Source organism: Monodelphis domestica, chromosome 1, assembly GCF_027887165.1.
Source record: "Monodelphis domestica isolate mMonDom1 chromosome 1, mMonDom1.pri, whole genome shotgun sequence".
NCBI lineage: Eukaryota > Metazoa > Chordata > Mammalia > Didelphimorphia > Didelphidae > Monodelphis > Monodelphis domestica.
Genome location: NC_077227.1, coordinates 378592534 through 378607150, shown reverse-complemented (window position 1 = coordinate 378607150; position 14617 = coordinate 378592534). Strand labels below are relative to the sequence as shown.

Sequence of the window (14617 nt, the reverse complement as noted above, 5' to 3'; positions counted from 1 at the left end):
TTGATTCTCAAGTAGACCAAGGAAACCATGTCTTTCAATCTAGAAGAAAGAAAGCCAGTCACTTTCTGAGCCAGCTGTCTGAGGGTGAGATAACGCAAGAGAGTCAAAGGAGAATAAGCTCCAGTGGCTCCTCTAATGTCTACGGTCAAAGATAAACTCCTCTATATGGCCTTCATTAGCCCCTTGCCACTTGTTCCCTTCCTCCTGTCTTCTTACACTTCCTTCCATGTGATCTAGCCACACTGGCCTCTTTTGTGTTCCTCACAGACTTCACTCCATCTCTGGCTTCCTGTGCTCTTTTGCTGGTGGTTCCCCATAAGTGAAATGCTCTTCCTCCTTGGATCCAACTTCTAGTTCTTCCAGCTTCTTTGACTTCCATCATGGCTCAGCCAAAACTCTACCCTCTTCTTCCTCTTTTTAAAAAACTCACCTTCCATCATAAAATCAATACTATATATTGGTTCCAAGGTATAAGAGGAAGGACTAGGCCATTGGGGTTAAGAGACTTGCCAGGATCACACAGCTAGGAAATATCTGAGGCCAGATTTGCATCCAGGACCTCCTATCTCTAGGTCTGCTCTAAATCCAGTGAGCTACCTAGCTAACTCTCAAACCCTACCTTCTTTAAATAGGCCCTCCCTGACTCCCCTCCTAGTGGATTCTTTCTCTCAGATATTACTTCCAATATATCCTGTATATACCTTATATATATATGGTTGTTTTCATGTTGTCTTCCTGTTAGAATATGAGCTCCTAGAGGCCAGGGGCTGTTTTTAACCTTCTTTTGTCCCTAGCAGAGCCTGGTACACAGTAAATGCTTAAATAAATGTTTGCCATCTTTACTTGGGGACAGATGGCCACCAGGTATTCTAGCTCTGTTTTGCCTGAATGCCCATCCACATGGATAAGGAGACCAAGGTCGAGTGGCTCCTGAGATCACACTGATAGCAAATAGCAGAAGCAGGATTTGAACCCAGGTCCTTTGAATCCTCATCCTTTTTTTTTTTTCACCAGTTCTACCATCCTGTCTCCATTACTCTGTGGGGGTTTTTAGGCCAGTATGAAGCCCCATGTTGACATTTCTGTTCTCAGTTTTAGAGATTATTTATTTGCTTGCTGGCAGCTGTCTTCTCTACAGTTTGCTGATGAAAGTGGTGTTGGATTTTGGCCTTGATCCGTTGGGCTTGCCTTTGCTCTTCTTGGTTCCCAAGGCTAGTCGTTGGTGCTTAAATACACTTTCTGATCTGCTAACTACCTCCCTCCTATGAGTTGTTAAGTCATAATTAATTTGAGACTAGACATACACAGCCATAGTATTTATAAAATGGGAGTAAGGAAGAAGAAACTCCTCTCCAAACTCCAAATAGAAGAGGAAGTCTGCATCCTCCTGAGGTTTCCCCTGGGAAAGAAAGATTAGGCCCTGGGGCTCTTGAGCCATTGTCGTGGAACTCTCCAGCTGGCTAGAGCAAAGGTTCAGAGGAGGCTTTTCCTTTTGGTCCTTCTCTCATATCCCCTAATCTCAGTATCCTGCTGTTGTCAGTTCCTCAGCCCACATCCTGCTGCTTTCTGGCAGCCCCACATGCCCCTTTCCCCCAGGATTGGTCCCCAGAGCCCAGCAACATGGGATTTTGGGACAGGGAAGGAGTTAGGGTAGTTTACTCTGTGGGGAGAGAATGGCCTGTTGTGTTTGGTACTGGGTGTAAGGCCTTTGATTTAGATACTCAGGTAGAAACAGACAATGGACTTTGAGTTTTGTAGGGGAGACCATGATCTTTGTACTCGTCATTGGATTTAGGGCCTTAAATTTAAATGCACAAGTAGAACCGTGCAGATATTTTGAAGTTTCCTCATGGAGGGGGACCCTGAGGTTCATCCTATTTGGTATTGGGTTTAGGGCCCACCTCCCACTCTACTCCATATACAGCCTTGGCCAAGCCCTTTAAATACTCTGGGCTTCAGGTTTCCTCATCTGTAAAATAAGATATTGGACTCGAAGAGTCTCCGATGTCTCTTCCAGATTTAGTTCTAGGATCCAGAAATCATTGTCCTGCCATGAGCATGGCTGTTGGAGTCTGTTATAGGAACAAACTAAGTTCATGTTCAGAAGAATTCACAAGGTCAATGCTTAGAGCTAGAACCTGAGATCTACTAGATCCAACTCTGAAAAAGAGAGAACTAGGGGGCAGCTGGGTAGCTCAGTGGATTGAGAACCAGGCCTAGAGACGGGAGGTCCTAGGTTCAAATCCGGCCTCAGCCACTTCCTAGCTGTGTGACCCTGGGCAAGTCACTTGACCCCCATTGCCTAGCCCTTACCACTCTTCTGCCTTGGAGCCAATACACAGTATTGAGTCCAAGACGGAAGGTAAGGGTTTAAAAAAAAAAAAAAGAGAGAGAACTAAAGAGCAGATAGATTGAATTATCCACAATCATTCAGGTTACAAGTGGCAAAGCTGGAATTTGAACCCAGGACCAAAAGTCAGTTCTTTTTCCCAGTGCCTCACATATGCCTTGAGCTTCAGTCTCCTTGTATGTTAAAATGTGCATGCTTGGGCGGGTGGGGGTAGGGGACACTGCATGATCTTGAAGGTCTTTTTCATCTCTAACTCCTGTGATCCTATTAAGTGATCTTTAAGGTCACACAGGATCAGACAGTATCACTTATCACCATCATGGACACCCTTCTCCTCCTTACTCATGCCCACTAAAATTCCTTTCCTGGTTCCATTATATTTCCCATTAATTCATTTGGATAGAGTCCAGTGCTCATGAGAACTGATCCAGGTATGCTTGGGCTGTCCTATGGCTACAGGCTGCTGTGCCTAGAACCATGGTTATGGGGTTAACTGAGGCAGGTAAAACCTAGATAATCAGCAAGAGTATAGTATCTGTCTGCTTCTACATGTCAGCCTCAGCCAGCCATCTTACAGACTTAGGTTGTGGGTGGTTCCTAGTGGAATTAGGTAAGATGACTTAGTACCAATTCATTACTTCTCCAAGAAAATGAAAGTGAGTACACCCTTGCCTACTGATGGACCAGTCATGTTATTTGTTTTTTTAAACCCTTACTTTCCATCTTTGAATCAATACTGTGCATTGGTTCCAAGGCAGAAGAGTGGTAAGGGCTAGGCAATTGGGGTTAAGTGACTTATCGAAGTGTCTAAGGCCAAAATAGAACCCAGGACCTCCCTGCTTCAGTCCTGGCTCTCATCCACCAAGCCACCTAGCAATCCCCTGTAATACTGGTTTTTTGATTGACTGACCCAACCTTACACTGTTCTAAAAAACTGGAGACAGCAAAAACCTTCATAAAGGGGATAAGGAAAGCCATCTCGGCATTTGGACAAGTCTCCTGGTGGTTTGTTACTTAGCAATAATCTGTCGAGGGAATGAGGTGCTGCATGGTACCAGTGAGAACACCCACCTTAACGTCAGGTAAGCTCTGCCTTCAAACCTGGCTTAGACATTTCCCGAAATGATTGTGTGATCATGAACAAGTTCCTTAATCTCTCTGAGTCATGGCTTCCTCATCTGAAAAATGGGGATAATAGTGCTTGCAGTGTCCACTTCCCAGGGCTATCGTGATAAGACTTTCAGCTACAGAGCAGTTGCTGGTCTGCTTCAGAAAAGGGAGTTTCCTGACCTAAAATAGATTTCCTTAGGGAAGTGGATAAGATTCTTCAGCCTGGTTTATCTTCCTGAAGATCGACATTGTCTTTCCTGCAGGTGAAGAATGAGGTGGAGAAACTACCTCGACAGCAACGGAAAGAGAGCATGAGGCAGAAGATGGAGGAACATACCCAGCAAAAACAGCTTTTGGTAAGTGGGGCCAATATAAGGTCAAAATCACACACGCCTCATGGTTCTAATTCAGGGTCTCTGGTTCTGAGCCCCAGCACCTGGTAATTCTACATTTTGGAGAACTGAGTCAGGGCTAGTGCACGGTTACTTTGAAAAAACAATGGTAATGAGCTCATGAAAGATTAATTCATGAAGACAGATCCCTGATGTTTTATTTGGGGAAGGAGGACTTCCCTCACCATTGAGGCTGATGCCAGAGAGAGCAGCCATGCTCCTCAGCAGCTATCTCTCCATGCCCAAGGCAGAGACAAAGTGCTGGGCTGAATAGCCAAAGAGTGACTGAGTTCGTGGCTATTTCTAGGTATGACGTGCAAGTTGATGACAAAAATGTCTGATTTCCTTTTTTATCCTTGCAGGACAAAGAGTTTGTGGCTAAACAGAAGGGAGACTTGGAGTTAGCTATGAAAACGATCACAGCTGAAAATAGAAGGGAGATCTGTGACAAAGAACGGGAATGTCTGAATAAGAAGCAAGAGCTTCTTCGAGGTGGGTAGAAAAGGAAAATGTTCTGGTTCAGGCCGTACTTACCCCAGTGGCACAGGAAGTAGGCTCAAGAGGAAAGAACCACCAAGTTCTGATCATCTGGATTTCTTACTTTGGCAAAGCATGAAAACCTAATCGGGGCTATTTGCAAAAAGGAGAATTTTGTCAATGGTGAGGGAGTAGTAATCACATACAGTACCCTGTCAATCTGGCACTGAGAGGGGCATTCCGATGGAGCAAATGTTTTGGTCAATAAAGGTTTGCTACATAGATCCTTTACATATAGATTACCAATTTTCATCAAATTTGGAAATTATGATATGAAATACAACACTTCAACAAGTCTAAATATAATTAAGTCTTCCTTTGATTCAGAAAGCCTTCAGGATTTTGTAGTGCCTCAAGGCCATCATTGTTCTGTAAATACACTGATGCGCCAATTAATTAAAATTTCCCATGGATAAAATGCTAGAGAAGGTCAAATTATGGAGTTTATAGGGCTAAAGAGGACATAGCAACAGATGTGAGGTTATTCCGTCTTCTTTTCAGGGGATTTAGGAATATTAAAGTCAATCTTAGGATCATTCATTCATTCAACCCATTTAGTGAGCTGATGAAATAGAACTTTGTACTAGAGAAGAAGTCTGAATTTTTTCTTTTTCTTTTATGGGGGTGTACCTTTTTGTAAATTTTGGGCTAGGTATGCATTTCTGAGTTTCTAAACTTTTTCTGTGTCATCTGCTGGCCTTTATGTGTTGCAAAACTTTTGCAAAACTCTCCCAAATTCTCATTTAATTTTTTATATTGACCTGCAACATATTGAAACTGAGATGAAGAAAGTTGAGATATGCAAGGCATATCTGTATATAGGTTCACAGAATTTTAGAACTGTTTTTTTTCTTTTACCACTGCTCTCCTTTTATTTCTTCTTTTTTGTTGTTTTTGTTTTTTTGGTTTCCATTTGAATAAGTTTATTTAATCAATTTAGGACATTATTCCTTGGTTACAATAATCACATTATTTCCCTCCCTCCCCTTCACCCACTCTTTCTGCATCCCATGCGCAATTTCATTGGGTGTTAACTTGTGTCCTTGATCAGAACCTATTTCCATGTTGTTGTTTACACTAGGATGTTCATTAAGAGTCTACATCCCCAACCATATCCCTTCGAGCCATGCATTCAAGCAGTTGTGTTCAGTGTTTTTACTCCCACTGTGTTTCCTCTGGGTGTGGATAATGGTTTTTCTCATAGATTCCTCCAAGTTGTTCAGGATCATTGCACTAATGGAGAAGTCCAATACATTTAATTGTCCCACAGCGAATCAGCCTCTGTGTGCAATGTTTTCCTGGTTCTTCTCCTTTCACTCTGCATCAATTTCTGGAGGTTGTATGGAATTCCTCCACTTTATTATTCCTTTGAGCACAATATATTCCATCACCAACATATACCACAATTTGTTCAGCCATTCCCCAATTGAAGGGCATCCCCTCATTTTCCAATTTTTGGCCACCACAAAGAGTGCAGCTATGAATATTCTTGTACAAGTCTTTTTCTCCATTATCTCTTTGGGGTACAAACCCAGCAGTGCTATGGCTGGATCAAAGGGCAGACAGTCTTTTAGCGCCCTCTGAGCATAGTTCCAAATTGCCCTCCAGAATGGTTGGATCAATTCACAACTCCACCAGCAATGAATTAATGTTCCAGCTTTGCCACATCCCCTCCAACATTCATTACTTTCCTTTGCTGTCATGTTGGCCAATCTGCTAGGTGTGAGGTGATACCTCAGAGTTGTTTTGATTTACATTTCTCTGATTATAAGAGATTTAGAACACTTTTTCATGTGCTTATTAATAGTTTTGATTTCTTTAAAAATTTCCTATTCATGTCCCTTACCCACTTATCAATTGGAGAATGGCTTGATTTTTTGGTAAAACTGGTTTAGCTCTTTATAAATTTGAGTGGTTGGACCTTTGTCAGAGGTTTTTGTAATGAAGATTGTTTCCCAGTTTGTTGCTTCCCTTCTAATTTTGGATGCATTCGTTTTGTTTGTACAAAACCTTTTTAATTTGATGTAATCAAAATTATTGGTTTTACATTTTGTTATTTTTTTTCCTAGCTCTTGCTTGGTCTTTCCTTTCCCAAAGATCTGACAAGTATACTATTCTGTGTTTGCCTAATTTGCTTATAGTTCTCTTCTTTATATTCAGGTCATTCACCCATTCTGAGTTTATCTTGGTGTAGGGTGTGAGAAGTTGATTTGAATCTAATCTCTCCTGTACTGTCTTCCAATTTTCCCAGCAGTTTTTATCAAATAGTGGGTTTTGGTCCCCAAAACAAGGATCTTTGGTTTTATCATAGACTGTCTTGCTGAGGTCATTTGCCCCAAGTCTATTCCACTGATCCTCCTTTCTGTCTCTTAGCCAGTACCAAATTGTTTTGATAACCATTGCTTTATAGTATAGTTTGAGATCTTGGACTACAAGTCCTCCTTCCTTTGCATCTTTTTCATGATTTCCCTGGATATCCTTGAACTTTTATGCTTCCAAATGAACTTCATTATGTTTTTTTCCTAATTCAGTAAAAAAAATTTTTGGTAGTTCAATGGGTATGGCACTAAATAGATAGATAAGTTTGGGTAGGATGGTCATTTTTATTAAGTTACCTCATCCCACCCATGAGCAGTTAATGTTTTTCCAATTGTTTAGATCTAGTTTTAATTGTGTGGAGAGTATTTTGTAGTTGTGTTCATATAGTTCCTGTGTTTGTCTCGGCAGATAGATTCCTAAGTATTTTATATTGTCTAGGGTGATTTTAAATGGAATTTCTCTTTCTTTCTTTTTAATTTCCAATTCTTGCTGCTGAAAGGGGTTGGAGATATATAGAAATGCTGGTGACTTATGCGGGTTTATTTTGTATCCTGCAACTTTGCTAAAATTGTTGATTGTTTCAACTAGCTTTTTGGTTGATTCTCTAGGATTCTTTAAGTAAACCATGATATCATCCACAAAGAGTGATAGCTTAGTCTCCTCATTGCCAGTTTTAGTACCTTCAATTTCTTTTTCTTCTCTAATGCTACTGCTAGTGTTTCTAGTACAATGTTAAATAATAAAGGTGATAATAGGCATCCTTGTTTTACTCCTGATCTTATTCGGAAGGCTTCTAGTTTATCCCCATTGCAGATGATGTTTGTTGATGGTTTTAGATATATACTGTTTATTATTTTTAGGAAAGGCCCTTCAATTCCTATTATTTCTAGTGTCTTCAATAGGATAGGCTTTTTCTGCATCTATTGAGATAATCATGTGATTTTTGTTGGTTTGCCTGTTAATATGGTCAATTATGTGGATGGTTTTCCTAATATTGAACCATCCTTGCATTCCTGGTATGAATCCTACCTGGTCATAGTGAATAGCCCTCATGATGACTTGCTGGAGTCTTTTTGCTAGTATCCTATTTAAGATTTTTGCATCTATATTCATTAAGGAGATTGGTCTATAGTTTTCTTTCTCTGTTTATGAACTGCCTGGCTTTGGGATCAGTATCATGTTTGTGTTGTAAAGTGAATTTGGTGGAACTCCTTTGCTTATTCTGTCAAATAGTTTGTATGATATTGGAATTGGTTGTTCTTTGAATGTTTGATAGAATTCATTTATGAATCCATCTGGACCTGGGGATTTTTTCTTAGGGAGTTCTTTGATGGCTTGTTCAATTTCAAACCAAAAAAAAAAACCCTATAAGGCTAATAAAGAAACAAAAAGTATGTTTCAATCTTCAGACTCTTTTGTTCTCAGGAGGTAGAGAGCATTTTTCATCCTGAGTCTTTCAGAATTGTCTTGAACCATTTTATTGCTGAGAATAGCCACGTCATTCACAATTGATCATTGGACAATATCTCACTTGCTGTGTACAGTGTTCTTTTGGCTCAGCACACTTCACTTTGCAACAGTTCATATAAGTCTTCCCAGGTTTTTCTGAAAGCATCCTGTTTATCATTTCTTCTGATGCAATAGTATTCCAACACAATTATATATCACAGCTTGTTCAGTCTTTTCCTAATTGATGTTCATCCCTTCAATTTCCAATTCTTTGCCACCACAAAAAGAGCTACCATAAATATTTTTGTACATATAAGTTTTCTTTATTTAAATCTCATTGGGATTCACCCCTAGTTAGTAGCATTGTTGGGTCAAGGGGTATGCACAACTTTATAGCTCTTCTGACATAGTTGCAAATTGCTCTCCAAAACAGTTGGATCAGTTCACAATACCAACAACTGTGAATGTGGCCCTATGTTTCCATATCCCCACCAACATTTGTGAGTTTTCTTGTTTGTTAATCTGATAGTCAGTCTGATAGGTGTGTGGTACCACAGAGTTGTTTTATTTTGGCTTTAGTCAATCATGATTTAGAACATTTTTTCATATGACAATAGATTTTGATTTCTTCTGAAAACTGCTTGTTCATATCCTTTACCATCTTTCAATTGGGGAATGACTTGTGTTCTTACAAACTTTACTCGGTTCTCTATATATTTGAGAAATGAGGCTTTTATCAGAGAAATTTGCTATAGTACCTCCCCCCTTTTCCTGGAGCATTTCCTACTTTTATTCTGATGTTGGCTGCATTGATTTTGTTTCAATAAGTGCATATTAAATAAAGCCTACTCTGTGTCAGCTCTGTACTGGGCACTGAAAATACAAAGGTAGAAATGAAATTATACATAAACAATACTGCAAATAGAGTTCTTTTTGTCATTGTTTTTTGTCAATATGCATTTAAGGCCCTACTCTGTGCTAGGCACTGTGCTAAGTGTAAGGGACACAAATGCAAATAAAAAGAAAGATAGTTCCTGCCTTCGTGGTGGTTATGATCTAATGGGGTAAAATAACACACAAAATGAAACTGAAAATGGATGAAGAGAAGATACCTACTTGATGCACGGTCTTGATAGTGAAGTCTAAAAGCAATGCACTAGGTAGGACATAAGATGACTGTCCTGAACCTCTTGATTAGATAGTTTTTGGAGCTCATGGCTCCACTCTCTAAGAAGAGCCCAATCAGAGGGGCAAAGGATGCCACTGAGATGTGAATACCAATGCTAATTCTTTTTGTTTTCTTTAAACCCTTACTTTCCATCTTAGAATTAATACTGTGATTAGTTCTGAGGCAGAAGAGTGGTAAGGGCTAGGCAATGGGGGGTGGGGGGTTAAGTGACTTGTGCAGGGTCACCCAGCTAGAAATTATCTGAGGTCAGATTTGAACAGGACCTCCCTTATCTAGGCCAACCAGCTGCCACTCAGCTGCCCTCCTAATTCTTCTTGAAGGATGATGAGACTTACCAAAAATAAGATTTCTGAGGCAGGATGAAATTGCAGAGTTCTAAAGAAGTACCAAGACCTCAAGAACTTTTGCCAACCAGCAAGTCAAAATGTGATAGAATCCCCAGATTTGAAGAAATCTCAGAGGCCATCTAGTCCATATAAATAATAACGAGCTAGCATTTATATTGTGCCTTAAAGTTTTCAGAGTGCTTTTCAAATCCAATCTCAAATACTTACTAGGGGTAGAATCCAGGGTAAGTCACTTATCTAGATACCTCTGGATGTCTCAATTTCTTATCTACTAAATGGTAATAGAAATAGCATCTACCTCTCAGGGCTGTTTTGAATTAAAATGAGATATTTTCAATGCTCTCTGCAAATCTTGAGTGTGTGTGTGTGTATCTTAACTGTTATTATTTAACACTGTGCCTATTATGTGATCAGCACTTAATAAATGCTTAATGATTGACTGACTGACGGATCTATGAGACTGAGATCACCATAACTTACAGTACTCACCTCACATGGTTGAGATTCAAATGTCCGAGTTTATATGAGATGCTTTGACTCTCACATCAGCCTTGTGAAGGAGGTGCTAATATTATCTCCATTTTATAGAGGAGGAAACTGAGGCAGAGAGCAGAAAAGTGACTTGTGTCAACACTCAGCATCTTATTTTGAATTTGAAATCATGCTCCCCTGACTCTAAATCTAGTGTTCTCTCCATTGAGTCACCTAGCAGGTTCTGTAGCTCAGAGGAGTCCTATAGCATCCCATCAGATCATTCAGCCTCTGATGGAAGACCACCAGGGAGGTTCAGTAACCACTTGTCTCAGTTGTCAGAGAAGACTGATGGAGGAGAATGAAGAGTCCAGATTTCTGGCCACTACAAGGGTGTGGGAAGAGACATCTCAGACTCACTCTCAGCTCTTCCTTTTCCATTGAACTGCTTGGTTGATCTTCTCTGGGGTTGGTTTGTTCTCCTCAGACCGGGAAGCCTCCCTCTGGGAGCTTGAAGAGCATCACTTACAAGAAAGACACCAGCTGGTCAAGCAACAGCTGAAGGACCAGTATTTCCTCCAAAGGCACGAACTGCTTCGAAAGCATGAGAAGGTAGGAGAACTTCCTCTTTAGGTGACTGAGAGATGGGCAGGAGAGCAGCGTCCAGGTGACTGCAGTCTGGAGCTTGTGGATGTTAAGACTTTGAGGCAGGAGAGAATGGTTAAAATCCCAGCTCTATCACCCTAATATCTGTATGACTGATCATGGCTCAGATGGATCAGAGATTAAGAGATGGAAGTGATCGTTAGTGATAAGGTCATCTAGTCTACCTCCACCATGTCATTTTACAGACAAGGAAACTAAGTTTTCAATAGAATAGAAGATTTGCACAAGGTCACAAGGCTAAGGTGGGATTTGAACTCGAGTCCTTTGACTCCAAATCCACTACTCTTTCTACTATCTCAGCCTACCCTGCTGTACCATGTTCCTCTCCAAGCCCAAGTTTTCTCTTCTGTCAGATGGGGATAATAATAATGATTCCTGTTCACAGAGTTGTTGGTAGTCTCAAATGACATTTCATACAAAATGTTATGTAAACCTTAAGGCACTTTATGAAATATCAGCTATTATTAGGAAGAGGAATAAGCATTTATTATGTACCTACTATGTGCCAGGCACTGTGCTAAGCACTTCACAAATATTATCTCATTGATGATTCTTTTATTATTTTTGTTGTTATTAATGTGGGATGAAGGTGGTTCTGAGAGAGTTACAGGATAGTATCTCATTGCCAATGCCCCTCATGACTTCTAGCATGGTACAGTGAAAAGAATGCTGTATTTTGAGTCAGAAGACCTGGATTCAAATTCTGACTTTCCCATTTTACCTACATGATTGTGGTCATGCCACAAGTTCTCTGAGCCTTGGTGTAGACTGAGGGGGTTGGATTAGGTTTCTTTGAAGTAGATGCAACTCTCAAAGTTCTTGGCACCTAAATAACTGAGTTGGGAGGAAAGGAAATTAGAAGGAAGAGAGGGATAGAGGAAGGAAGGAAAGAGAGGAAGAAGGAAAGAAAGAGGAAGGGAGGGAGGGAGGGAGAAAAGGAAGGGAAGCAAGGTGGGAAGGAAGAAGAGCATTTATTAAGCTCTTATTGTATACAAAGCACAGGGATCCTATAGGTTGCTAAATGAAATGATTCCACAAGATGACCAGCTCTAAATCTGTGATCACATTACCCAGTTTTGTTTTGTTTTTTGAGAGTAGAGAATAGACAGAAGAATAGTCATTCAAGGAAACAAAGATGGCTGCAGCCTTGCTCCATAGTCCTTTCCCAAAAACGAACTTCTCCCTCCTCAGTCTTGCTATGGGCTTGAGCTATTGCTATATCTCAGTAGGGTGCAATGCAAAGTGGTGACTTTTCGCCTTAGTGGGACACCCTTGCTTGGGCAGGCCCCTGTTCTTTTCACAGCAATATAGACTCTATGGAGAAACTTTGCTTGAGAGGACCTATTGGTTAAGGGACCTTGGTGGCATATAAGTGCATGTAGGATCATTAGAGGCACTTTCTGTCTCCAAAGCAGGGATCCTTAACCTTTTGTGTGCATTTTATCGCTTCCCTTTAGCATCTAGTGGACCACTTTTCAGAATAATGTTTTCAAATACATAAAATAAAACACATAAAATTACAAAAGAAGTTGGTCATATTGGAATACAGATCTTTTTATCTACCTCCCTCCCTCCCTATCTATCTACTGTCTGCTGTCTATCCATTCTCCCTCTCTCCCTCTCTTCCTCTCCCTTTCCCTCCGCCTCCCCACAGGCTTTGAGTTAAGAACCTCTCAAATGAACTTCTAGAATAAGACTGAGTATACTGGGAAGGGAAGAACAGGAGTGGAGAATATAAACTTTAGTCAAGATTCCTCTCAGAGCACTGCCACAAGAAATGTCAAGGAACCCAGTTGGCTGGAATAACACGGAACAATGGATTTCTTATTTCTGACTAAGCCCTGCATAGTGTTTGGGCCCTCAGCAGCTGCCATTGTCCTTTTCCCTCTTCTCAGCCTGACCCTGTGATTATCCAATTGATTATTTTAAAGGGTTTGGAGAAAGTGCAGAAATCAATCATGTCCCTCAAAGAGTAACTAGTACTCACAATAAAAGCTTGATCGATGGCCCTGTTGACCTAGAAAGTGGATGATAATCTTTTCCCCCAAAACCATTGTTCTGGAGAGGTATGTGCATGTGAGGAGGTAGAAGGACAACTCGCCTGCCCAGGAGAGCCTTCTGTTTTTAACTTGTGCCCAGAGAGTTCTGATAACCACCACCACAACAATAAAAATACTTGGTATTTAGACTATACTTTAAGGTCTGCAAAGCATTCTCTATACACTATGACATTTGAACCTCACAACAACCATGTGAGATGAGTACTACAAATTCTTATTTGGTCAAAAAATTTATCAATCAGTAAACATTTGTGAAATCTTACTCTGTGCTAGGCACTGTGCTAATAATAATAGCTAGTATTCATCTAGCACTTTAAGATTTTCAAAGAGACTTAAAAATATCTCATTTTGTTTATTAGTTTTTTTAAATCTTACTTTTTGTCTTAGAATCAGTACTGTGTATTGGTTCCAAGGCAGAAGAGTGATAAGGGCTAGGCAATGGGAGTTAAGTGACTTGTCCAGGGTCACAACTGAGTCTGAGGCCAGATTTGAACCTGGGACCTCCTGTCTCTAGGCTTCCTCATTTTATTTCAAAACAACTCTGAAATGTAATTGTGATTATTATCCTCCATTTTACGTGGGAAAATTATGTCATATACCTACTAAGTGTCTAAGGCTGGAGTTGAATTCAGGGCTTCTTGGCTCCAAGTCTAGTGTTCTATCCACTGAGCCACCTAGTCGACATGAGATATGCCAGGTGATAGAGGTACAAAGTAAAAAAATGAAAGCACCTGCCCTCAGAGAGCTTACATGGTGGCAACTAGGTGACTCCATGGTTATAACCAGGCATAGAGATAGAGGTCCTGGGTTCAAATCTGGCCTCAGACTTTTCCTAGCTGTGTGAACTTGGGTGAGCCACTTTCCACTTTATCCCTATTGCCTAGCCCGTACCACTCTTCTGCCTTGGAACCAATGCTTAGTATTTATTCTGAGGTTCTAAGAAGGTGGTAAAGGTTTAATAGAAAAATAGGGGGGGGGAGAGCTTCAATGGAGGGGAGAGGAGGAAGGAAAAGATAGCATGTATTTGTGCATTAAACATTTTACAACATAAATATAAGGTCTATAGGGCACTTAGGAAAGATGAGTATCTAGTAGGATCAGGAAAGACTTCATGGTAAAGGTGGTTCTTGGACATAATTTTGGAGGAAATATAGAATTGTAGGTGAGGTGGGAATGCATTCTAGACATGGGGGACAGAGACTAATTCATGTTTCCACAAATAGCAAGTTCCAGAGGCAAAATCTGAATCCAGATTTCTCTTTTATCCAAATCAAACCATCTTTCCCATATACCACCAGTTGTTTTTCAATCATGTCCATGGCAAAGATACTGAACTGGTTTGTCATTTCCTTTTCCAGCTCATTTGATAAATGAGGAAACTGAGGCAAACAGTGAAGTAACCTGGCCAGAGTCACATAGGTGGTATGTGCCTGAGGTCATATTTGAACTCAGGAAGAGGAATCTTCCTGATTTCAGACCCAACTCTCTGGGCACTATGGTGCCACCTATCAGCCTCTCGCACCAGGTTGCCTCACAAACCAGGACTAAAGAATAAAGCCAAGTTTAGGCAGCAGGGGCATTCCTAATATTATCCTGTGCCTACCCTGCATCTCATCTCTTTGATGGTTTTTGTCTTCTCAGTTGTGATCGCCTGTCTTCTTAGTGATTTTTTTTTTTTGTCATAGTTGCTGGATGTAGGACCTACATCAATATCATCTTTAGTTAAC

The 14617-nt window shown here is 40.5% G+C and overlaps 1 protein-coding gene across 3 annotated transcripts in view; it reads left to right on the top strand.

The window, feature by feature from the left end:
- Positions 1–14617, top strand: part of LOC100026499 (serine/threonine-protein kinase 10) — a 148745-nt gene that overhangs the window by 118540 nt on the left and 15588 nt on the right. For all 3 annotated transcript variants that reach the window (XM_056811575.1, XM_056811576.1, XM_056811577.1), the window contains 3 exons: positions 3724–3816; positions 4215–4344; positions 10652–10776. In XM_056811575.1, the coding sequence (XP_056667553.1) occupies positions 3724–3816; positions 4215–4344; positions 10652–10776 (348 nt within the window). The remainder of the gene's footprint in view (positions 1–3723; positions 3817–4214; positions 4345–10651; positions 10777–14617) is intronic.